Here is a 27,359-nt window from a genome sequence, read left to right on the forward strand (position 1 = left end):
ATGGAAAAATGTTCCATGCTCATGGATTGGAAGAACAAATATTGTGAAAATGTCTATGCTACCTAAAGCAATCTACACACTTAATGCAATCCCTATCAAAATACCATCCATTTTTCAAAGAAATGGAACAAATAACCCTAAAATTTATATGGAACCAGAAGAGACCCCAAATAGCCAAAGGAATATTGAAAAGGAAAGCCAAAGTTGGTGGCATCACAATTCCAGACTTCAAGCTCTATTACAAAGCTGTCATTATCAAGACAGTATGGTACTGGCACAAAAACAGACACACAGATCAATGGAACAGAATAGAGAGCCCATAAATAGATCCTCAACTCTATGGTCAACTAATCTTCCACAAAGCAGGAAAGAATGTCCAGTGGAAAAAAGACAGCCTTTTCAATAAATGGTGTTGGGAAAGTTGGACAGCCACATGCAGAAAAATGATACTGGACCATTTCCTTATACCACATATGAAAATAGACTCAAAATGGATGAAGGACCTCAATGTGAGAAAGGAATCCATCAGAATTCTTGAGAACACAGGCAGCAACCTCTTCGACCTCAGCTGCAGCAACTTCTTCCTATGAACATCACCAAAGGCAAGGGAAGCAAAGGCCAAAATGAAATATTGGGATTTCATCAAGATCAAAAGCTTTTGCACAGCAAAGGAAATAGTTAACAAAACCAAAAGACAACTGACAGAATGGGAGAAGATATTTGCAAACGACATATCAGATAAAGGGCTAGTACCCAAAATCTATAAAGAGCTTATCAAATTCAACATCCAAAGAACAAAGAATCTAATCAAGGAATGGGCAGAGGACATGGACAGACATTTCTGCAAGGAAGACATCCAGATGACCATCAGACACATGAAAAAGTGCTTCACATCACTCAGCATCGGGGAAATACAAATCAAAACCACACTGAGATACCCCCTCATACCAGTCAGAATGGCTAAAATTCAGTCAGGAAATGACAGATCCTGGCAAGGATGCAGAGAAAGGGAACTCTCCTACTGTTGGTAGGAATGCAAGCTGGTGCAACCACTCTGTAAAACAGCATGGAGGTTCCTCAAAAAGTTTAAAATAGAGCTACATTATGACCCAGCAATTGCACTACTGGGTATTTACCCTAAAGATACAAACATAGTGATCTGAAGGGGCACATGCACCCAAATGTTTATAGCAGCAATGTTCACAATAGCCAAACTATGGAAAGAACCTAGATGTCCATAAACAGATAAAGAAGAGGTGGTGTGTGTATGTATGTATATATATATACATAAGTAAATAAGTCAGAAAGACAACTATCATATGGTCTCCCTGATATGAGGAAGTAGAGATGCAACGTGGGGGTTTAGGGGGTAGGAAAAGAATAAATGAAACAAGATGGGATTGGGAGGGAGACAAGCCATAAGAGACTCTTAATGTCACAAAACAAACTGAGGGCTGCTGGTGGAAAGGGGGTAGGGAGAGGGTGGTGAGGTTATATACATTGGGGAGGGTATGTGTTATGGTGAGTGCTGTGAAGTCTGTAAACCTGGTGATTCACAGACCTGTACCCCTGGGGCTAATAATACATTATATGTTTATTTAAAAAAAATAAAAGATTATTAAAAAATGTTTATCTTTGACATTAAATGAGACATTTCAGGGGTGGAAATCCTTATAGAAGACATAAAGAAGCACTCCTGAGCCTTGCATTTTAATGGACAGTGAAGTGAGAGGGGTACCTGAGAAGAGCAATCAGTGTGGAAGTCAGAAAATATGAGCTAAAGTCTCTGTTTTTCCATTAATTGGTGAGAGATTTTAAATAACTCAGGATTTTCTGGGAAGTTGAGATTGAGATTCCTTTTCTGAAAATGAAAAATGGTGAATTTGAAGACCTTGTTTGTGAAGTTCAATGAATTTACCAAATAGATTTCTGAGAGGGATTATAACTACTTCTTCCATGGGTTATCTTATATATTTTTGTTAAAATTGTGTTTTTTTTTAATTTTTGTAGGCTGGCTTATGGGTTTAGAGCCCATGTTATGAACTTAGGATCTTACTGTATTGGTCTCCTACCTATGACATTTCTTGTTACCAGTATAAAGCCAGGTATGGCTTTCAACTCAACTGGAATCATCAATGAAACTCATGATCATTCAGAAATATTAGACACTAAGGTATTTTTGATTGGTCTTCATATTTCAACTTTTTAAAATAAAATATTATCAAAAGTGTTGTTTTTTCTTAGAAATACTAACCTCATAATAAATCTGAACTATCAAGATTTTATTAAAAGTAGACTGTAGAATTAATATATGAACAGTTTCTACTAAAATCTTTTGTGGAATGAGAGGGACTATAAATAAATAGATCAATAAATGAATTTGTAAATTAAAAAGAATTGACATGTATGAGATGCTAACTTTAATGCTGAAGTATAAAACTTTAAAATAGGTCTACGAATGTAGATGTGTGGCTGTCAGGGATTTTGAGGGAGAGGAAGTGGTTCTTAGTGGATACAGTTTGTGTTTGAAGGTGGTGAAATGTTACGGAGCTAAATGCTGATGGATGGTGGTGGTTGCCTTAATGTCACAGAATTACACATTTTGAAATATAAATGTACCTGTAAAATATGAAATTTGAAAATGATAAATTTTATGTTTATGTGTATTTTACCATAGTAAAAAAAATTTTTTTTACATAGGTCTACAGATTAGTATTCTTTTAGAATTTGTTTGGTGATTTTTGAATCTCTCTTAAAAAAGACATTACGAAATGAGGATGAGTTATCTTTATATTTGTATCAGTAATTTTTTGTTTAGAGCAAATATGAACAATGTGTATGAATAAAGCAGAAGAAAAACAAATATTTAGTAGTAGAAATTATGAAGATGCTTAAGTGTTGTTTTACTTGATATCCTTCATAACTTTTGTACTTTTCTGTTTCAGAATTCATATTTTATAAAAGTTTGCATGATTTTAGTTTTTTTGTCAAGTATATTTGGATATTGCAAAGAAGTGGTCCAAATTTTCCAACAGGTACACAATACATTTTATATCTCTAAAGTTGCAAATATTTTATTTTATTTTTCATTTATTTATTTTCAGCATAAAAGTATCATTATTTTTTCACCACACCCAGTGCTCCATGCAATCCGTGCCCTCTATAATACCCACCACCTGGTACCCCAACCTCCCACTCCCCACCCCTTCAAAACCCTCAGATTGTTTTTAAGAGTCCATAGTCTCTCATGATTCACCTCCCTTCCAATTTATCCCAATCCCCTTCTCTGTAATTCCCCATGTCCTCCATGCTTTTTGTTATGCTCCACAAATAAGTGAAACCATATGATAATTGACTCTCTCTGCTTGATTTATTTCACTCAGCAGAATCTCTTCCAGTCCCGTCCATGTTGCTACAAAAGTTGGGTATTCGTCCTTTCTGATGGAGGCATAATACTCCATAGTGTATATGGACCACGTCTTCCTTATCCATTCATCCCTTGAAGAGCATCTTGGTTCTTTCCACAGTTTGGCGACCGTGGCCATTGCTGCTATAAACATTGGGGTACAGATGGCCCTTCTTTTCACTACATCTGTATCTTTGGGGTAAATACCCAGGAGTGCAATGGCAGGGTCATAGGGAAGTTCTATTTTTAATTTCTTGAGGAATCTCCACACTGTTCTCCAAAGAGGCTGCACCAACTTGCATTCTCACCAACGGTGTAAGAGGGTTCCCCTTTCTCCACATCCTCTCCAACAAATGTTGTTTCCTGTCTTGCTAATTTTGGCCATTCTAACTGGTGTAAGGTGATATCTCAATGTAGTTTTAATTTGAATCTCCCTGATGGCTAGTGATGATGAACATTTTTTCATGTGTCTGATAGCCATTTGTATGTCTTTATTGGAGAAGTGTCTGTCCATATCTTCTGCAAATATTTTAATACACAGAACATAAATTGCTAAACTATTATTTTTTAAACTATTGTTGGAGCAATGTATGTCAGAATAAAATTGCTTATCTTGACAAATGTGTAGATTAGAAATACCAAGCATAAACTTTTCAAACTGTAGAAATCACATGATTTTAGATAAGACTCCTGCATCAAATGGTGTCTATTTGACAGAATTGAAGTAAAGATGTTCTAGTTGTACTAGTTAGTCCATATGGGTCTGCTTGGCCACAAATGAACTTATGAATGCCTTCTCTGTATTTTCTCTCATATCAGTTAGATATTTTGCTGACATCACAGATTTTGAATTTGATATTTTTGAATGTAGCATTTATAAAGAACTTACTTGGTCCATGACTCTATTTCAACTGGGTTTTTCTTTGAATTCCTTTCTTTTTTTTTTTTTTTAAAGAATTCTTTTTTTTTTTTTTTTAAGATTTTATTTATTTATTTGACAGAGAGAGATCACAAGTAGGCAGAGAGGCAGGCAGAGAGAGAGGGGGAAGCAGGATCCCTGCTGAGCAGAGAGCCCGATGTGGAGCTCAATCCCAGGACCCTGGGGTCATGACCTGAGCCAAATTAGAGGCTTTAACCCACTGAGCCACCCAGGCGCCCCTTGAATTCCTTTCTTAATGAGAATGCTTTTCAGGGGCATCTGGGTGGCTCAGTTGATTAGGTGACTGCCTTTGGCTCAGGTCATGATCCCAGGGCCCTGGGATTGAGGCCAGGGTACTGCGATCCGGCCCCGTGTTGGGCTCCTTGCTCAGGAGGGAGCCTGCTTCTCCCTCTCCCTCTGCTTGCTGCTCTGCCTGCTTGTGCTGTGAAATAAATAAATAAAATTTTAAAAAAAGAATGCTTTTCTTTATTGGATAAACTTTCAAGTTATAATAAAATTTGGAGCTCTTTATAGCATAATTTTTGCTTCATACCTTTTTTTTAAATGGGTGAACCAAATTCAGATCAGACTCAAGAACTATGTAAATTATCTACAGGTCCTTACTTTGACTAATAAATGGCATCAATCTTTTATTTCTCAGTGTGGAGGTTTAAAGTCTTTCATTTATTTTGGGTTTTTTTGTGCATCTTTTTATAAGATGTGTCTCTTTTATACAATACCTCATTTTATGTGAAAATTTACCTTGTTATATGTTAATGATAGTTACAGTGCTTCACATTTGTTTGATACACTATACATTGCAAAAACATATATGTGTGTATATGTATGTGTATGTAGGTGTGTGTGTATATCTATCTATAGTTGTAGTAAATTGTCACAATTTGGAGAATTAGACTATATTGTTTCATTGTAACTTTAATTTTTGTGGGCACATTATTTAATCTTGTCATAATTTTCATTTTTTACAGATTATAGTTTAAAGTAAACTATCAAGTTACATGATTTCTGTAACAGAGTTGGTCTCCACCTTTTTTTATTGATAGTAAAATCATTACCTCTAGAGGAAATTCGATGTCCAAAACATGAAATCTTTAAGAGTAGGACACGACTTCAAATTGTTGTGGTCATTAAGTCTTAGCACAGGCCTCAAATCCCCTTAGAAGCAGCTTCAGTTTATTTGTATCCTGAGAAATCCACATATATGTCCTTACATAGGGAGAAAAGAATTATCTAAACCAACTTGCAGCTACCAAGGAATTTCCTTAAGAAGGAATGAACTCTACAGAGAAAGTCAGAAACTTGTTGAATTTCCTTAGGTATCAGATTTCCAAAGCGTGCCAGGTCAACAGAAGAGGCTGGGCCATCTCCAGTACTGGTCCATACCTGGGCTCTGAGTTCAGTCAAGGGTGGCAGGAGCAGGGTCCTTGGTCCTAAACCTCTCCCAACTGCAGTGTCACAAAAATGTTGCTGCTGGTCAACGTGTGTGTGTGTGAGTGTAAGATGCCAGGACTCTAAGATGCTTGGACTCTACATGTGGTAATTCTGAATTCTTTTCAACCTCAGAAAAGGAACTATATTTTGGATAACGCCAATGCAGTTGAATGGATTATCTACACAACAAGCATCATTTTTGTGTCCCCCTTATTCGTTGGTATACCAGCTTCTGTGCAGTGGCAGTGTGGGGCAATTGCTATATACTTCTACTGGATGAACTTCTTACTGTATCTTCAGAGGTAAAGCCAGCCTGAATGCTTTCTGTATCCCTTAGGTATTTTTAACATTAAAGGAACAACTATTTGAAGTACCATAGATTTATAATTGTCTTATTCCTTTTCCAATTGTTTTTAGACTATGAAGATACCTTTTATATACTAAAGGAAAAAGTGAGGAAGGTTTGGAGCTCAGAGTGTAGACCAAGATTGCTTAACCTTGGCACTACTGAAATTTGTGGCTAGATAATTTTTTGATGTGGGGGGTGGGGGAACTGCCGCCCTGTGCATTGAAGAATGTTTAGCAGCATCTCTGGCCTCTACCCATTAGATAAACAGTAGCAACACCCCTACTATGTGACAACAAAAGAGTATGCAGATATTATCCATTTCTTCTGAATTGCAAAATCACCTGGGGTCGAGAAACACTGGTCTAAACAAATCTAGGTTAAATGTGGGGAGTAAATGGAAATAAAAGTATTAGCTATTCTTGGCTTTACTTCATATTATTTGGTAAGAATTTGCTTTAGATTAAAACAATCAAAATGAAGTGATAAGTATAGGGAATAATAATGATATACAAGAAAAAATAAGTTAGAAAACTAATTACAGAGAGGGGAAAAGGACTAAGCTCCCTTACCTCCGGATAGTGTTATTTCATATAATCTTTACAATAACAGAGGGTAAATGTTATTACTCACAGTATATAAAAGAAGAAAATGAAGGTGTGAGTTAAGTAACTTTCCCAGGATCTCAGCCAGTAAGAGGACATTTTGCCTACACCTTTCTAACCCCAGGGACCACGCTTTTCCTACTCTATCATCTGCATCACTGTTCACAAGCACAAGGCAGTGGGGCTGAGCCCAGCCCCTTGGAAAGGACAAGGTATGGTGGGACGAACAGTGGTCTGAAAGTCAAGAGGCTTCAAGGCAAGTCTGGGTGCTGCCACTCCCTTGGCTTTGCTATTATCAGTGACCTTAGCGAGTTCTTGGACAGCTTTGGGAACTTAGTTTCTGAGGCCTCTAAAGTCCCTTTCATCTTTAAAGTTTCATGACTCCCCCTTTAACAAGTTGTCTTTGCCAAAGGAAATGTCCAGGTTGGTGGATAGAGGACACATCCATCCTCTCTCTAAACATTTCACAATTTTGGTTTGTAGGAGAGAAAGGAAACCTCAGGAGGTCAGGAGGTCCTGTAAATCATGTGAGTGCGCCCTTCAGGTGTGTGAGCTCATTTAGAGTCCCCACTGGATGCATCTCCTAACTCAGCTGTAGGATCCCTTTATCAGGTTTTGCTAGCACTTCCTATGATCCTGAGGAGATTTTTCTCTCCTGCTTTGTTTGAAGTGATTCCTAGTGGTCAAGTAGTAAAACAAAGATAAACATGAACAAGAAGGAAAAATAAAACCCTTTGACAGTTTGAAAATGAGACAACTATGCTTGATTTCTCATGTCTCCTTTTTGAAAGTAACTGGTCTCCATTACTCATCTGTGGAATGCAGTTACTAATGCATGATAAATATTGATGCTGAGTGAAATACAATTTGACCAGAAAAGTAAATACATACTTTAATTTTTACATTTTCTTAGATTTGAAAATTGTGGAATTTTCATTGTTATGTTGGAGGTAATTGTGAAAACTTTGTTAAGGTCTACGGTCGTGTTTGTCTTCCTTCTTCTGGCTTTTGGTCTCAGCTTTTACGTCCTCCTGAGCTTGCAGGTGAGGCAGCTACCTTAGTTGATTTTGTTGATGCGAATGTTATGAATATATATTTATACTTAAATCTGAACAGCCTAGAACATTAATAGTAATGTAATAGTTTTTTTTTAATCTGATAAAATTGCCTTCAAATGATTTTTACCACAGGAAAAAATGTCATCTAACTCAATGACTTTTTCCCACTGTCAAAATGTTTATATAGGGGTGCCTGGGTGGCTCAGTGGGTTAAAGCCTCTGTCTTTGGCTCCGGTCATGGTCTCAGGGTCCTGGAATCGAGCTATGTATCAGGCTCTCTGCTCGGAGGCGAGCCTGCTTCCCCCTCTCTCTCTGCCTAATTGTGATCCCCCTCTCTCTCTCTGCCTACTTGTGATCTAAATTTAAATAAATAAAAATTTATCTAAAACATTAAAAAAAAGTTTATATGTAATGCATGATGATTTGTTATAGATGCAGAAAAGATCTTTTTGATGACTTTATTGTCAGCTTATTAGTAGTTCTTATCACTTTCAGTAGTTATAGTCCTGAGACTTAAAAACATATTCTAAATATGATTTTTATTTTACTCTTCGGGAAGTGTTTTTTCCTTATATGCATTTTGCATTTCACTTTTACCATCTTTTCTCAGGATGCTTTCAGCACTCCATTGCTTTCTATAATCCAGACCTTCAGCATGATGCTAGGAGACATTAATTACCGTGATGCCTTCTTAGAACCGTTTTTGAGAAACGAATTGGCATATCCAGTTCTGTCCTTTATACAGATTATTGCCTTTACCATGTTTGTTCCAATTGTGCTCATGAATTTACTTGTAAGTAATCTTTCCTTATATTTCCTGTTGATCATGTGGGGGCATTTAGCAATGACCATTATTCTTTGCCTCCTTTAACTCCCTTCATGAAAGGAAAAAGGGACTATTATAAAATCGATTCATTCAACATTCATTTAGTGCCTGGGTGTGCCAGGCACAGCATGAGGCCCAGAGGATGCCAGCCAAGATGCATTCACTTGGCAGATACCTATGAAGAATCTAGACAGTGATCCAGGTGCTGGGAAACAGTGGTGAATAGACCAATACCCAGCCCTTACATTATAAGCTAGTCATGAAGTTAAATAGTAGATAAACATGTGATATAACGTCATGGGGATGAAAAAAATGCTATGAGGAACTACAAAGCAGAATAAGGAAATAAAGATGAATGGTGTTTGTGCTGGTCTGGGTTTGGGTGGGAGGTCAGAGCATCGCAGAGATCTTGGTGGAATGAAGGATTAAAACCTCATCTCTGCCTTTAAATTTCTCATTGATCAGAGATTCAAGTGGGGAAGAGAGTCTCAGGCATGAGGGCATCTGTGGCATTCAGGTGCCATTTCTAAACCAGTTACAGGCTGAACGTCCTCAACAGACACAGATGTGCCCTTCACAGAGAACCTGCTCCAGCCATGGGTGTCTTAGCCAGTGCAGGCAGAAGTACATCCCAGGTCCATGAAATGCCTGAGCTGACGTTGCAGTGCATTTTTTCCCTTATCCATTTATGCATACATTCGGTACACTTACTGAGTCTGACTATACACCAGAGATTGTGCTCTATGGTGTTTCTGGAAAGAAAAGAAAATATCAACTACTTAATATTTTGATTCACTTACTTGATGCAACTCCAGTGTTTTATGCTGTTGACCTAGAAAAATAAAGGATAGCACTAAGAATAATAAAGAATGACATAAAACCCACGTTCTTCCCTTAGAATCACTTATGTTTTAGAAGATAATCATCTCGAAGAGGATTTGGCCTAGCAGTAGTACACACATGGGTGCCATCTCTACCTGCACATCCCAGAAGAAAATTAAACCCAACAGAGCCAAGACTGTCAATGTTTTCTTTCCTTCGAGCCCTTCTGTTCCTCTCAGTAGAACCTTCCTGGTTATCTGACTCAGATCACTGGAAGATACTCTAGATTCAGCTCTGCCCTTCCCTCTCTTCTCCCAGTAAATACTTGCCTCAAATGCCTACTTCCAGTTGGCTTACATCCTTATGGTTCCTCCTCCATAAAGTTGCAGTAGCCCGAAGAGGCTCTCTTGTCTCACTTCTCTGTCTAATCCTTCCTGCCAATTGTCATCACATAGATGTTCTAAGGAAAAGCTGAAATTGCTTTTTTCATCATTTTTTATCTTTTTTAATCCCCAGGACTCTTCAATTCAGTTTAAATCCATCAGCATGCCACACAAGGGTTCTCATGATCTGATTCTTACCCAGATCTCACTCAGCTCCCCGCTGTTGGCAGGATTTACCCAGACATGTACCGTGAATGTTCACTGAGTGTGCCAGATTTTTCTGTGGGCTTTCTGGGCTCTGTTCAAGCTGCTCCTTTTCCTGGAAGGCCTCCCACTTTGGGTTAACTCTTTCTAAGCTCCCAACACTCAGCTCAAGCATCATCTCTCCTAGGTAGATTATCTTAACCAACACCTCTCTGCCATCACCCTGGTCTGAATCAGATGCCCCTTCCTTGTGTTTTCATATTTTGGGGACACAAATCAGAAAAATGTCATAAAACCTACTTTCTAGCTTATGCAGAGAAAATGAGCTAATACAAAGCACTCGAAATGATGCTTGGCACATGATAAGCATTAAACAAATGTTAGCTATAATTAAATAGTAAGTTATCTACTCTCTGACTCACAAGATCAGACGTCTTCAGATCCTAGGCAAGTATCTTCAGTATGAGACAGCTGGGTTTTGATGGAGGCTGATATAAACTAGAGAGAATGCCCACTGAAAGGCTTCCAAATTAAAAATAAAAAAACATTATCCTGCCAAGTAAAGCCCACTTGCTGACTACATGTGGTTCCAGTGCTAGTCTGCATGCTCTGGAGTATACTCTTGCTGCTCATTCACTCAGTAGCTGTCTTGTGTTCCTGCTCTGTCCCCGCTGTGGTTCTAAGCACTGGGCAAAAAGTGGTGACCTGGACAGACCGAGCCCTTCCCTTATGCAGTTTACTTGACTTTCTGAGAACATCAGCATCCAGGAGGCTGGTTCAGCATAGGCGGGTACTGATTGTCTAACAGATACGTGTCAGCTCATGTAAGTAAGTGGATTTCATTGGGATTAAGTAGAACTAAGCTGACAGGTTCCCTTCACCTAATTCTACGAAGCCACGGATTTCTAGACGCAGTTCCTGTTTGTTTTTGTTTGTTACCAAAGCCACACCCATCCTTGAAGTGTACCTCTTCCTGTCAAACCTATGTAAGACATATATTTCTGCATCACCTCGGTTTGCCATTTAACTTTTCCATTTGTCAAGTCACTCTTGTTTACCTTAGAGAGGCCCAGCTCCTGGAGTTTGCAACCGTGTTGCGTGGTTACCCCAGTGGCATTTGATACTCTAGCACCCCATCCTCTCCAAAAATAACAAATTTTTATTTTAAATTAAAATGAATTTCAAATGGGTGTCCTAGTGTTTTATGATAACACTTAAAATCAGTGAACCCATGTGGCTACCATTGTGACCAAGGTGTATAGGCTTTACGGTGTGCTGCAAGAGGTGTTAGCCCTGTTGGGGTCACTACTAGGCAGTTACATGCTCACTCCCCCACTGCAGCCAAAGAGATCTTAGTGCATTTTTAGGTGTCACTAAACTGGTGATGACTCAGTGCTGTGTTGTATTGTAGATTGGTTTGGCCGTTGGCGACATTGCAGAGGTCCAGAAGCATGCATTGTTGAAGAGGATTGCTATGCAGGTAGGTACTGCATTTATTTAAAACTTCTCGAAATTAACACCATCTTAATTATTCACGTATGAGCATAGCTGATTTCTGTGAACAGTATTTAAAACAGATATTTTGTTAGTGCTGAGAAGTTTCACACCGTATAGTGCTTGTTGGGCCCATTCTTTGTAGTACCTGCTGTAGTCAAAGACTCAGAAATGAGGAAAAAATTTCCAGAAAAAAATTCAGCAGAGAAACAGAAATTATCTGGGCCTCTTTTAATGTCAGCATGTGGCCAAACAGGTAGCTAGCTGCTAAATAAGGATGTGACAGGTGTGAGGTGTTCTGTCTTGTCACAGCCCCACTGTTCCAAGGATCCTGGTATTCTGGCCATAGTCTTGCAAGGTTCCCACATCACATGTTATATTGAAGTGACGTTCACTACATCCAGGAGATTTTGTTCCTTTGTCACATCCCTGACATCTTTCTAAATAATTCGATGTAAAATCCGCTCGAGTCAGAGGCTTCTGGGTGGGTCCTTGGCTGCTGAATCCTGTGAGGTGGTCTCCTGTTACACAATGCAAAACTATTTTGCATTTGTAATATTTGCCTTGTAATTATTTGCCTTGTCTTTAAATTTCAAATTTGAATGGGAATATTTGATGCTTCAAAAATATCTGATGACCAGTTGAACATATACATTCAGAAACTTAGGCCAGTTCAAGAGAAAGACAAATTCATGGTAAGATTTAACTTTATTCTCTTCACTTTTCTTTGTCACACTGCTTTCTTCTGTGTCACTCACTCAGCTATCCATGAGCACATGTTTATTTCTGAACAGTGTTCCAGTACATGACACGTGTGGAGCACAGTCCAGTTTAGCATGAGTGAACACAGAACCCCAGCCCAAAGTCATCCAGTTATTTGCTAACTTTAATACGTAAAAGAAGTCTAATTAGCACATCAACAGAACATTCAGAGTGTAAAACGTCGAAGAAGTCAACTTAGAACCGTGCTTCAAGTCTCTGTTCTGTGACTAAGTTGTACATTTTACAGAGGGCTTGGCACATTTAAAGAACAAAAATATATAAATTAACTGATTAAAGTGTTAGGTCCAGAAAATGAATGGAAACGCAGTTAAGGAAATGCTACATGGAAGAGTTGGCATGTGAGCCAGACCTTGAAAGATAGGATTCAGAAGAGCAGTGAGGCCGGTCCAGAGGGGCGGGATCCGGCAGGAGCAAAGGGCTGAAGGCAGAATGAGAAGTGGCTAAGGGGGGGTGAAGGGCTGCCTGGCCTAGAAGGATGGCTCTTAAAGGGCACTAAGGCTGCTCAGGATTATAGAGGGCTTTATTAAAAAATAGCAAAGGAAAACCTCAGCTTTGTTTTTTTTTTTTTTTTTAAGATTTTATTTTTGAGTAGTATCTCACTGCTAACCTGGGGTTTTAACTCACAATCCTGAGATCTATAGTCTGAGCCAGCCAGGCACCTCAGAAAACCTTAGCTTTGAAAGAAAGGGCAGTAAATGATGGAAGTGCTTCAAGATATTTCATTAGTGCGTGGGACGCTTTTAGCTCTTCCGAAGAATGAGAACAAAATGAAAGTGGCGTTTAAGATGATCAGTTATTATCTCTATTTGGTGGAGAAAGATTAAAGGAAGAGCTAACTGACCAGTTCCTACTGTAACAAAGATGGGGTGTGGGACTTGAGGGAGGTAGGGAAGAAAAGGAAAAGAGATGCAGAAACCTCCTCGCAGGCATGCCGCAGTACCTCATAACTGACGACTCTTGAAAAGGTCAAGGAAAGTAAATAAAAAGAACAATACAAGCAATAGCACTACATAAGATGTCTGCGGAAGTCCACTAAACAACATGGTTAATACAGCTAACCAGTTCATACGGTTAATAGGAAAAGCACAATTCTGTATTAGGTTTGACCTCTTCCCTGAAACACAGCAACAAAAGGGCTTATAAAGGAAACGGGCACAGCAAGTGCTCCTATGTTATCTGCCTTGTTTTGGATCATGAAGAGCATTGGCTAGAAAACCAGGAAGCCATTCTCTTACTTCCCCTAAGTTGTTTTTTTAAGCAAATTTCTATAATCCATGTACAACTCTGTGAGGTCCAACCTGAGTGTGAGGCCACATCAGAACCAGAGCATAAGGGGATGGCAGCAGCCCTCTCACAGAGGGACATTTGATCTTTTCACAGAGTCCTCTCAGACCTAAGTGGGGGACAGAGAGGTCCCTGGGGAAGTGCATGCTGGGAGATGGAACAGTTACTCAAAGACAGGAGTTGTATTGTGAGGAGCTTGGAGCTCTGTAGTTTTCCACATTAGTATCCCATTTCCAGTACAGGCTGGCAGCTGTCAACACTGCACACGGACAGGCACATCACGAGGGATAGCCATGGAACTCACTTACCTCCAGCGTGGGAAAGCCACCAGGTGGAGGAGGTGCAGATCAGTCCTAAGCCCACAGGAGCCATGCTCGGTGGGTGCCAGCAGACCCACCAAGGTTAGACTTGAAGCTCTGCTTGCCATCCTCCCCAGGACCATATTTAAGGAAGGAAATCTGGCAGGTCCTATGTAAAAAATGAACAGGGTTAAGATATATCATGTGCTTTGTCTGTTGGCAGGCACTAGACTTGAATAAATCTTTTTCAATCAAGTAAGTGAATGATAACATGTGACCTCTGAAAAAATGTATATTGTAAGTGGAAAGGAATATTGCTCTTAAGACCCAAGGGGAAGAGGAACCTTGGAAACTATTTATTATAGAAACCCAAAGAAAATTTTTAATTGGTGTTGTGAATAAAATACAAGAAAACATAGCTGTTCTTGAAACTAGAACCAATATAGAGCATGTTAAGTGGTGGTAAGTGCTATAAAAACGGGAAGCAAGATAGAGTGTGTTATGTGGGAGAGGGGCTAGTGTTTTAAACAGGTGGCCAGGGAAGTTCTTAGCATCTCACCATTTATGGATGTGAGCCACTGAAGTGCCCATATATAAAAAAGCCAGTGGTCTTAGCTTAGAGAGCAAACTCTCACCTACATGGTCATTACAATAAACATATCTAAACAGACACAAAGAACTACAAAAAATGAGTAGAAGATAAATTTGGCAAATAAAAAGTAAAATGTCAACTCAAGGTAAACCCATTAAATGACACAAATGATTGTATCTCTGAAAATAGAAATTATTAGACTCAAGATGGGTCACGGATAAATCATTTTGCACCCGATAGCACATCGTGAAAAGTCAGTGGAGTATTAGTCTTCGATGCACCAGCTGTATTCCTTCCTCTGGCTCCGGTCATGGTCCTCCATCTAAGCACGAGTTCCTCCCCTGTCACAGATGTGCATTTTGGACGACACCCCAGAGGACAGGCCAAGTTGTCTTCTGTGGGTGGTGTCAGTCACCGTCCCTGAAGAGTGACCATCTGCTCACTTCCATTGAATTCCTTCTTTAAGCAGTCTGCCTCAGCTGCAGACTGCTTGGCCCCCATCTTGTCAGAGTGGAGAGGTGGCGAACCTGGCCAGCCCGGCTGCTTGTGCGTTAAGCAGGGCACCAGAGTCAGTTTTCAGTTCGCTGTGCTAATGGTTGCTTTCCTGTGGTATAAAAATTCCAGATGCTTATTAATAATTCCTCTCAATCAATCCAAACTGCACTTTAGGTGGAACTTCATACCAGCTTAGAGAAGAAGCTGCCCCTCTGGTTCCTACGCAGAGTAGACCAGAAATCCATCATTGTGTATCCCAACAGACCCAGATGTTCAGGATTATTGGTAAGTACATGTGAAAAATATCGGCATCAGTAACATGATACTGTTTGACCTTCATTCATGGTGTTATCCTTAAGGGTACCCTTAGGAAAAGAAGTAATTGTGATTTAAAAAAAAAAAAATTAAGTGCCTGATTAACCCATAGTGAGAAAGTGAAGGGCCCTGGAAAGGAGGCATTTGTCCTACTGGCTCATTCACAACATCTGTGTTAAATGTGTACCACATCCCTGTGAGGGCAGGTGCTTGGGTGGGTGATTGGCTGTGCCCTGTATCTTTCCTACAGTGTACGCTTCATTTTTCCTAGTCACATGCCACTTACATAATTCGTGCAAAGAATAGGTCTATCTGCAAATATAGAGCACATATGTACCTATGCTCAGATATATACACACACACATACACGTGCATGGGGAGTGTACATTATAGACAATATACTAAGTGTCCAAGACTAAGCAAGCCACTGCATTATAATGGAAAAGGATTGTATTAAGGATCAGAAGTACTAGATGCTAATCCTGGCCATGCCTGGGCTTCCTCCTCTATGAATATTTTTTTCTCAATTCTTTGCTTATTACTTTTCCATTGTGTGGTCATGAAATGATAAAGTCAATTTGAGTATTGGCCTAGGCTTTATTCTATCTACACTATTTCCCTGTTTAATTGCATTCATATCCATGGTTGTGACTACTCCTAAAACACAGAAGGCTCTCAGCAATTGATTCCCTAGCCTAAAACTCTCTTTGAGTTCCAGGCTCCTATGTCCAGCTGTCTACCGTGACTCTTTACTGGTATGTCTCAAGGTACCTCAATTCTGCATATTCAGAACAAACTCATGCAAAAGAAACTCACATTTTTCACTTCTCCCATGTTTATTCCCCCTGCAGGGAAAGAATGAAAAAGCCTCTTTCCTCTTCAAAGTTTCTTTCAATTCATGTCCACACCATTCACTTGCTTGTGCGAGATGTTATCCTTGATGTTTCTTTTCCCCCCTGCTGACTGCTCACACCCAGGGACTCCCATGTTTGGTTTATTAGGCTTCCCGGATCACCTGTGTGCACTGTCCTCTTGTCTTGCCGGGATTCCTAGAATTGCCTCATTTCTGGTCATTTCATTTCTGTCCTTGACCCATTCCAGTCTATCAATGGTTTAAAAGACCCTAAATTTTAAAAATTTATATTAAAATAGCATTTCAGAAACATCCGTATGGGAAATTCAGTTGTGTTAGATAATGGTGTGGTTTTAGAGAACAATTAATCTTGTATGGAATACCACCACTTATGATGAGCTTTTTTCATAATAAAATATAAGATAATTTGGTTATACTTTTTCATAAGCAGTCTTCCACTCTTATTTTCTCCTTCTAATCTGTATAGCTTGTACTTTATTATAATATGCATGACTTGTTTTATAGCTTTTTATATGCCTGTTTCTTTTTTTTAATGTATTTTATTTTACTTATTTATTTATTTTTTTTAGATTTTTTATTTTTTATAAACATATATTTTTATCCCCAGGGGTACAGGTCTGTGAATCGCCAGGTTTACACACTTCACAGCACTCACCAAAGCACATACCCTCCCCAATGTCCATAATCCCACCCCCCTTCTCCCAAACCCCCTCCCCCCAGCAACCCTCAGTTTGTTTTGTGAGATTAAGAGTCACTTATGGTTTGTCTCCCTCCCAATCCCATCTTATTTCATTTATTCTTCTTCTACCCACTTAAGCCTCCATGTTGCATCACCACTTCCTCATATCAGGGAGATCATATGATAGTTGTCTTTCTCTGCTTGACTTATTTCGCTAAGCATGATACGCTCTAGTTCCATCCATGTTGTCGCAAATGGCAAGATTTCATTTCTTTTGATGGCTGCATAGTATTCCATTGTGTATATATACCACATCTTCTTGATCCATTCATCTGTTGATGGACATCTAGGTTCTTTCCATAGTTTGGCTATTGTGGACATTGCTGCTATAAACATTCGGGTGCACGTGCCCCTTTGGATCACTACGTTTGTATCTTTAGGGTAAATACCCAGTAGTGATCCAGCAATTGCCTGTTTCTTTTTTTATTTTCTTTTTTAAATTTCTTTTCAGTGTACCAGAATTGTTTATGCACCACACCCAGTGCTCCCTGCAATACATGCCCTCCATAATACCCACCACCAGGCTCACCCAGCCTCCCACCCCCACCCCTCCAAAACTCTCAGAATGTTTTTCAGAGTCCATAGTCTCTCATGGTTTGTCTCCCCTTCCAATTTCCCCCAACTCCCTTCTCCCCCCCATCTCCCCATGTCCTCTGTATTATTTCTTATGCTCCACAAATAAGTGAAACCATATGATAATTGACTCTCTCTGCTTGACTTATTTCACTCAGCATAATCTCTCCCAGTTTCTCTTAAACTGTGAGCTCCTTAAGGGCCATAGCCATGTCTTAGCTATTTGTCGTGCTAGCATACCTGATGCAGTGCTGAATCATGGCACACGTTCAAGAAATAGTTCCTGAATTGAGTTCAACCTGAGTAACTATTCATCGTTTATCCCACAGCGTATATTTCATTTTCTTTTTCACACCAAAGAAACAAGACAAGAAATTCCAAATGTTGACACATCTCTAGAAATAGAAATATTGAAGCAAAAGTATCGGTATGTGTTTTTCTTTATTTCTGTATTTGAGAAACTTAAAACATTTAAATAATGATGTCTAGTGTAAGGTTATATTGTATATTTGTGTTTATCTCATATATTAAGTCATACTTTAGGTGACTGATGTCGTAGTGTTTTGAGAATCATGAGAAATTTTTGAGACCCAACAATTTATTAGCTGCAGTTCAACAATCAGTTTTCTAGTCAGTATCTTAAACTGCATTCCCATGAGCCATCTGAATTCATACATCAAAGTTTTGAAAGATTTTGAAGATTCCTAGAGAAGCTATATAGTGTACAGTGGCTAAGCATTAGGGCATTAGAGTTTATTCACCTGAGTTTAAAGCCCTATTCAACTGCTTACTAACTGTGACCTTGGATAAGCTGCTTATTCTTTCTGTGCAACAGCATTTTAATCTTTAGAATGGGAACAAAAGTAAACTGGCCAAGAACTAACAGCCCGACCTTAAGAAGAACACCTAACCTTAAAAAATGTGTATTGCTTAGAAGGGTTAGGACTACCACAAAGCTATGACCTGACAGAGCCCATTGGATATAGAACACCTCTCGTAACCTAGGCTTCTCTACACTCAAGGACTGAAAGGATCATTGATAGTAAATTCATGAGACATGCATATCCTTTTAGGCTGAAGGATCTCACTTCTCTTCTGGAAAAACAGCATGAGCTTATCAAACTCATCATTCAGAAGATGGAAATCATCTCTGAGACAGAGGATGAAGATAACCATAGTTCTTTTCAAGATAGGTTTAAAAAAGAACAGTTAGAACAAAGGAATAGCAAGTGGAATTCTGTATTGAAAGCTGTAAAGACAAAGACCCACAGCCCTTTGCCTTAGGCTGCAGTGGGGCTTCCTGTCGGGGGTGGGGGGGCGGGGGGGGGAGTTTGCATGACCCTGTTGGGTCCAATTTCCAGGTTAGCAAAAGTGAGAAAAAAGCAGAACTAGGACTCTGATTTCACTACATATGAAAGGATGGTTCCTGTATTCTTTGTAAAATAAACCTTCTCTCTATTCATATTTTATGCCAGTTAGAACATAGAGAGAATATCCTTACTAATGAGTTCAAGTTGTACTTCACTTCTCATTATTTGAGTAGAAAACTGACTTGTTAGAACATACATTTTAATGAGGACTAGTAAATGTAACTCTTAAACTAGAATACAAATGTCAATACTGGATTCCTGCTTGATAATTATGTAATATGTAATGTATTAGACAATAAAGTATTATATTAGGTTATACCATTGGGTATGCTTTTTGTGTGTGTGTTGTAAGAACCTGTGGGTGGAACACTGTGTACTCCGTTCCAACTATAATAAACGACCACACCTTTCTTGCTGCTCCTAACACACCTGATGTCACTTTGAGTTGAGATCCAAATTAATAGACATTATATGCATGAATTTTACTATAGGTATAGATAGTATGTGCTGTTTCTATATTTTTGATTTTATAATAATCATAATAAATGTAAAATCATATAAATGTAAAATGTAAAGTTTATAAAATCTAATAAATGTAAAATCACCCCACTGATTATTGTGTGAACTTTTTACTACACTTAGTTTTTTGAGATTTGTAAAAATACTTCCATCACACATGGAACTAGAGAAAGATACTACAAAAAAAGAGAACTACAAGCCAGTATTTCTAATGACCTAGGTCCTCAGCAAAATATTAGCAAACTGAATCTAATAATACATTTAAAAAAAATTGGGCGCCTGGGTGGCTCAGTGGGTTAAGCCGCTGCCTTCGGCTCAGGTCATGATCTCAGGCTCCTGGGATCGAGTCCCGCATCGGGCTCTCTGCTCGGCAGGGAGCCTGCTTCCCTCTCTTTCTCTCTCTGCCTGCCTCTCCATCTACTTGTGATTTCTCTCTTTCAAATAAATAAATAAAATCTTTAAAAAAAAAAAAATCATACACCACAGTCAAGTGGAATCCATTGCCAGGATGCAATGGTGGTCCAATATTTGCCAAACAATCAGCATGATAAGTCACATCAGTAAGAGAAAGAATAAAAGCCGTATGATCATTTCAATAGGTGCCAAGAAAGCATTTCACCAAGTACAACATCCATTCATAATAAAAACCCTCTGCAATGTAGCTGTAGAGGGAACATACCTCAGCATAATAAAAGCCTTATACGAAAAATCCACAGTCAACATCAGAGTCCACGGTAAAAAACTGAGAGCTTTTCCCCCGAGGATCAGGAAGAAAACAAAGATATCCACTCTTACCACTTGTATTCAGTGTGGTACTGGAAGTCCTAGCCACAGCATTTAGACTATATAGAGAAATAAAAGGCATCCAAATTGGTACGGAAGAAATATAACTTTATTTGCAGATTATATGATGCTATATATAGAAAACCCTAAGGGCCCACAAAAAATTTACTAGAACTGATAATTGAATTCAGTGAAGTCGCATGGTACAAAATCAGTGTACAGAAATCTGTTCCATTCCTATACATTAATAATGAAGCAACAGAAAATGAAATTAAGAAAACAATCTCATTTACAATTGCACCTAAAACAAATTTTCTAGGAATAAATTTAATGAAAGAGGTGAAAGACCTATACTCTGAGGACTATAAAACATTGATGAAAGAAATTCAAAATGATGCAAACAAAACAAAACAACAAAAAAAGACATCTCAATGCTCATGGGTTATTATTATACAATGTCCATACTATCCAAAGCCATTTATAGATTTAATGCAATCCCTATCAAAATACCAAGAGCATTTTTCATAGAACTAGAACATACAATTCTAAAATTTGTAAGGAATCACAAAAGACCTCAGATAGTCAAAGCAATCTTGAAAAACAAAATGAAGTATCATATTTCCAGATTTCAAGTTATATTTCAAAGCAGTAGTAATTACAACAGTATGTTATGGTCACAAAAATAGACACATTGATCAGTGGGCTAGAATGGAAAACCCGGAAACAAACCCACAACTATATAGTCAATCTTCAACACAGGAGAAATGAACATACAGTGATATTGGGAAAACTGGACAGGAACATGCAAAAGAATAAAATCAGACCCCTTTCTCCCATCATACACAAAAATAAACTCAAAATGGATTAAAAATTTAAATGTGAGACCTGAAGCCATAAAAATCCTAGATGAGAGCAGAGGCAGTAATTTCTCTGACATTGGGCACAGCAACATTTTCTGAGCTCCATCTCCTGAGGCAAGCAAAATACAGCAAAAATAAACTGTTGGGACTTGACCAAAATAAAGAAGTTTCTGTACAATGAAGGAAACAAGAAAACTAAAAGGCAACCTACAGTATGGGAGAAGATATTTGCAAACGACATATCCAATAAATTGTTAGTGTCCAAAATATGTAAAGAACTGATACAACTCAACACCCAAAAAGGAAATAATCCAGTTTAAAAATAGTCTGAAGATATGAACAGATATTTCTTAGACATACAAATGGTCAACAGACACATGCAAAGATGCTCAACGTCACAAATCATCAGGGAAATGCAAATCAAAACCGCAATGAGATATTATACCTTACACCTGTCAGAATTACTAAAATCAAAAACAAAATAAACAGTAAGTGTTGGCAAGGGTTTGGAGAAAACAGAACCCTTATGAACTACTGGTGGGAATGTAGATCAGTGCAAACACTGTGAAAAGCAGTATGGAGATTCCTCCAAAGATTAAAAATAGAAATACCATATGATCTAGTAATTTCACAACTGGGTATTTACCCAAAGAATACAAAAACACTCATTCAAAAAGATATATGTACTGTATGTTTATTGCAGCATTATTTATAATAGCCAAACTGTAGAGGAAGACCAGGTGTCCATCAATAGAATGGATAAAGAAGTGCGTAGGGGACGCCTGGGTGGTTCAAGGGGTTAAAGCCTCTGCCTTCGGCTCAGGTCATGATCTCAGGGTCTTTGGATCAAGCCCCGCATTGGGCTCTCTGCTTAGCAGGGAGTCTGCTTCCTCCTCTCTCTGCCTGCCTCTCTGCCTACTTGTGATCTCTGTCTGTCAAATAAATAAATAAAATCTTAAAAAAAAAGATGTGTATACACACACACACACACACACTCACACACATGTACATACCTGCAATGGACTATTATTCAGCCATAAAAAAGAAAGAAATCTTGCCATTTGCAACAACATGGATAGGGTTAAGTATAATGCTAAGCAAAATAAGCCAGAGAAAGACAAATATATGATCTCACTCATGTGTGAAATTTAAGAAACAAATGAGTAAAGGAAAAAGACAAACCAAGAAGCCGACTCTTAACTATAGAGAACAAACCAGTGGGGAGCGGGGGAGGAGGATGGGTGAAATACGGGGTGGGGAATAAAGAGTACACTTACCTGATGGAAAAAGTGCTTCCATCACATACGCCCTTTTTTTTTTTCTTTTGATGTTCACCACAGTGTATGCATCGGTCACATACGTCATTGTTGATCTTTTTCAAGGTCCTTGTTTTTATTTTCCTCTTCATCCTAATTCTGATGTTTTTTCCCTCACTTGCCCAGGACATGCCGCTCTAATGAATGTCTTTGGCTAAATGTGTACCCTTGTATTACACTGACAGTGTTGGTTCATGTGTGTTTTTATTTACATAGGTGCTATGATGCCAAGGTTCTTGTTCTCCTTACTTCTTTCCATTTAATGTATTGATGAGATAGAACGATGGAACCCTCTGTCCATCTAGCACAAGGGTTCTGACAGATGTTACTGTAATTTTTGGGGCCCCATTGCATGGACTCCTCTCTTTTCCACAGATGGACATCTTGGTGGCCTCCATCTCCTGCTGTCACATGCATTCTCAGCCACACACTCACCCAATCAGGCAGAGTGCTAAGTGACAATATATAATATGAGGAAACCAGTCATTTATGGTCCAACAGAATACATGCCCTAGAGACAATATTGTATGTTACTTAGTCTTTGATTCAGACAAGATCTTTGTCCCCTTTATTTTCCTTAAAACATAAAGGCTAAAATTCACAGTATAGGATCACCAGGATGTCCTAATCATGAAAACAAATGGTCTTCTCACAGTCTTCCCACTCCTCAAACTTCACGGAGCATTGACACCATTCATTTAATATTAATTGAACATCAAGAATGTAAGAATATGTGCCATATTGTACTACACCTGTTCTAGGGGTGGGTATGGATATAGGCTATCCAACCTGCTCTCGAGGAGATGACAGTTGAAAAAAATCACTTAGCTTTCTGAAATTCTTCCTTCCTTTTACCCCCAACACTGAATTCTGTTTTTTCCACTATTTTTGTTACTGCTCCTCCTCTACATCCCATCAGCTTCTCTCTATGGCTACTACTACTACTAGCTGATATTTACACCCCTGAGGTCTGTCCTTGACCCTTTTCTCTTGCATACTCATCTCTTTGCCAGCTGTCTTGACATACCACAACTTTGCTTAGATTTGTAACCGACTACTTGATACAATCTCTCCTGCCCCTCCCCACAAATTCTAGCTCTGCATTTCCATAGTTCTTCCAATTGAATACCCATGAATACGAACAGGGGAGTGCATACCATTTCCTCCAGGGTTCCTATTTCCTATCAATGGTATCATTCTCTCAGAGTCCTAGACTTGAAACTGATGTATTGCATTGCTTAATCTTTCTGAAGTAGAGCTCTTGGCCTTCACACCCATGCTGTAAGGCTTTAAAGACTTTGCTTTTCTTTCATAAGCAACCTTATTTTCAGAACTTGACTCTTGAGTCCAATTTAGTCTTATCTGCAGTTCATCCAAACCAGAACACTATTTCATCCAAACACACCATGGCTTCCCACTTCCTGCCTCTTACTAGGCTCTCCCACCCCAGATGTCCTTCCTCCAGCTCTTCTCAAGCTCAGTATAAATGGAACCTGCATCTTGAAGTCTTCTTTAATGGCCCAACTGATGATGCTCCCCACATCCTCAGAACTGGTGACACTGCATTTCTCCTCTGCCACTTGTGCCTGTTTGGTTGACCATGACTCTTGTTCCACTAGGGTCCATCTAGTGGGAAAGAGAGTCAGTCCATCTCAAGTTCATCTTTGAGATTATCATCATCAGTCCCAAGTATCCAAAGACTTACACCTTATTTCTTTATGTTTCCTTTTTTCATCCTTTGTAGCTCCTGGCCCAGGCTCTTGCACATAACAGATGTCAATGAATACATACATATAAAGTAAATAATAAAAATCAGTGAAAACAACAAATATCACAGGTCTAAAAGATACTCCATGAAAACCAGTTCAATCTGCCTCAGAAAAGAAGTTTAGTGTCCCAAATTCTGTTGACCATTTGCCCTACAAAAGTTGAATAACACACCTCTAACTGGTGGAAGAGACATTCGAATGCCACTTTTCTGTCTTTTCTACTGCTTCTGTCTTCTGTGGTTGTTGAGTATGGTTTTTGACTATGGTTTGTGTGGATGACGTCTGTACTTTGCAATAACACAACTGAACATTGATATTGACCGAAATTCTTATTGACTGAATGACTCTGAGTATGTTTCCACATTTCTAAAATGGTAATCTGAATATAAATTGCTATGGTGTTGGTAGGATTGGAAAATATCATGCATGCAAAGTGCCTACCTCAATAAATGCTATTGCAGTGTATTTGGGAGAACTGACTTAGCCGAGGTAAAGGGGATTATATCCTAGTGATTACAGGGAATTTCCTCAGAATCAAGCTGGTGCTCCCAGGTACTTCTGAGTCTCATCAGCCAAACAAATCTTGGAGTGTGTACCACCAAAAAACCTCACATTTAGAGAAAATAATTAAAATATGCATTACAGCACTTTTTCTTATTTTTGTTTTTGCCCCAGATTCAAATCACCAAATATCAACAGAGCACCACCTTTCTGCTGTCAGGATAAGCCATTGCCACTGTGTATTTCTAAACCATTTTCAACATTTTGATATGAGCACATTAAAAGACAGTAATAAGACTATGGAGTATTATGCCTCCATCAGAAAGGATGAATACCCAACTTTTGTAGTAACATGGACGGGACTGGAAGAGATTATGCTGAGTGAGATAAGTCAAGCAGAGAGAGTCAATTATCATATGGTTTCATTTATTTGTGGAGCATAACAAATAGCATGGAGGACAAGGGGAGTTAGAGAGGAGAAGGGAATTGAGGGAAATTGGAAGGGGAGGTGAACCATGAGAGACTATGGACTCTGAAAAACAATCTGAGGGTTTTGAAGGGGCGAGGGGTGGGAGGTTGGGGTACCAGGTGGTGGGTATTATAGAGGGCACGGATTGCATGGAGCACTGGGTGTGGTGCAAAAACAATAAATACTGTTATGCTGAAAAGAAATTAAAAAAAAAAAAAGAAAGAAGTAACAAGGGTCACCTGGGTAGCTCAGTCGTTAAGCCTCTGCTGAGTCCTGGGATCAAGCCCCGCATTGGGTTCCCTGGTCAGCAGGAAGCCTACTTCTCCCTCTCCCACCCCACTGCTTGTGTTCCCTTTCTCTCTGTGTCTCTCTCTGTCAAATAAATAAAATCTTAAAAAAATAAATAAAAGACAGTAACAAGAAGGTGGCTTATGAAATATTTACTATGTTTCAGTTACTGCTCTAAGCACTGTTAACTCACTTGATTCTCAAAACAACCACATGAGGTTGGTCCTATTATTCATCATCCTTGCTTTATGAAAGAAATCATGACACTTTTAGGTAGAGTAGCTTGTCCAAATTACTATGGTGTTGGTAGGATTGGAAAATTGCAAAGTGCCTACCTCAATAAATGCTATTGCAGTGTATTGTCCAAAGTCACGGTGCTGAGATGTGACCTCAGAGGTCCACTTGTGCATGCTGTGACCTTACATTGAAGCCTGCCTAGCTCTTGAATAAAAATCAGGAAAAAGGTAATTTTTTTTTCCCCTGGGGACACTGTATCTGAAAGGTCACTGAGTGGATATTGGCAATGTCACATTCACAGGTACGGGGATTTGAAGGTTAGGAGACGTGGGGCATGGCAGACTGAGTGAAATTGGTTGTGCAACCTCTAAAGTCAGGCTGCCTGAGTCTCTCCAAGTCAAATAACTTTCTAGTTGTGTGACTTTGAACAACATACTTAACCTCTTAGTTGGGGGGTCTAATAAGAGTACATACCTCACAGAGTTGTGCTGAAGATTCAGTGAGTTCATGCAAGTAAAATGCTTGGAGTAGTAAACTGGCACTATTCTAAGTATTAGCACTCAAAAAATACTAGCCACTACAGAAGAGTGAATAATTTGTAAAGTTCTGGAAGAACAACTATTTATTTAAAGCATTTTTTTTTCATTTTCATCCAAGCTGATAAATATAAGAACTGTACAAGGACGATGTTACAAATTCAGCTGTCATACCCTTGTACAGACTTTTCCCCCCAGTTTGATCCCCAAATCTTTCAAATCTAATTTCACCCATGTGCTTGATATGTGAGACCTCACTATCTTCCCAGATTATGAGTGACATTTTGTAAGTTGTAAAAATTCAAATGGGCATATTGGGTTTTTGTTTTTGTTTTTTTACTATGACTAACATAGAGGGGCACAAGGCACCTAGACAGCCCTTCTATGGGCCTAATATCTGTTTCAAATAATGGTGATTTATAAGAAGATGGTGAAAATAAAACATATCATTTGAAGATTAGATATGAATGTGAGCACATATAGGAATTGTCCAGGTTCTCTGTCTGCCAAATGTGTTTAGTCCACAGAGTAATTTTAAAGACTGTTTTTTAAGGGCAATGAGATTTAAAAAGACAGCCTGGAAATGTCCTGAATCCTTCCAAAAGAAATAATCAGTAGAGAGTGATTTTTTACAAACCTATCAAGTACATCTAAGAAATGTTTAACTTTAGATATTCCTTAGTGTGTGCAGCATCTGTAGACCTGGGGTCTGACAGAGGGGCCAGTAACCCTGTAATCCAGGGATCCCAGGTGCCAAGACGGCCACAGAGAATTCCAGAGCAGCACCTGCTTGGCTGCACAATCCCAAGTACAGTTGCTGGGAAATTGCAGGAACCAGGAGCTAGAACATCTCCTGAAAGCATTATGGAAATGGTGTCAAGAAAGCAGTCAAAGCCCAGTGACAGAGAACCTGTCTCTGATTCTAGGATGGTAACAGTTCTGTTCACTGCGTAGCTTCATGCTGGGTTAAAGTTCACTGTTAACAACGGAGCCTTCTACTGTAGCATCTCCAGCACCAACGTCTTTGCCATTAACATGCTTTCAAGGAAGAGCAGTTTCAGTGGGAGACAAGACAGGAAGCTGCAGGCCACCCTTTGCAATTTCCAACTAGAAACCATCCCCAACCCCTCGAAAGGCATTCAGAAATTTCCACAGTTTCTCAGACTTAAGACAACGCAGCTGCCATTCCAGTAATGGCAACAGTAAAACTAGCGCCCCCTTGAGGTGCGATTCATACTGAGC

General features: G+C 39.0%; 1 protein-coding gene across 1 annotated transcript in view; it reads left to right on the forward strand.

Annotated features, from left to right (window-relative positions):
* Positions 1-18,771, forward strand: part of TRPA1 (transient receptor potential cation channel subfamily A member 1) — a 64,863-nt gene extending 46,092 nt beyond the window's left edge. The window contains exons 19-27 of the mRNA XM_013061409.2: positions 2,011-2,173; positions 2,946-3,035; positions 5,910-6,079; positions 7,642-7,771; positions 8,397-8,579; positions 11,433-11,501; positions 15,143-15,253; positions 17,799-17,896; positions 18,543-18,771. Coding sequence (XP_012916863.1) covers positions 2,011-2,173; positions 2,946-3,035; positions 5,910-6,079; positions 7,642-7,771; positions 8,397-8,579; positions 11,433-11,501; positions 15,143-15,253; positions 17,799-17,896; positions 18,543-18,753 — 1,225 coding nt within the window. The 3' untranslated portion in view covers positions 18,754-18,771. The remainder of the gene's footprint in view (positions 1-2,010; positions 2,174-2,945; positions 3,036-5,909; positions 6,080-7,641; positions 7,772-8,396; positions 8,580-11,432; positions 11,502-15,142; positions 15,254-17,798; positions 17,897-18,542) is intronic.
* Positions 18,772-27,359: the final 8,588 nt, after the last annotated feature.

Source organism: Mustela putorius, unplaced genomic scaffold (assembly GCF_011764305.1).
Source record: "Mustela putorius furo isolate JIRA1106 unplaced genomic scaffold, ASM1176430v1.1 tig00003846_pilon_pilon_pilon, whole genome shotgun sequence".
Taxonomy (NCBI): Eukaryota; Metazoa; Chordata; class Mammalia; order Carnivora; family Mustelidae; genus Mustela; species Mustela putorius.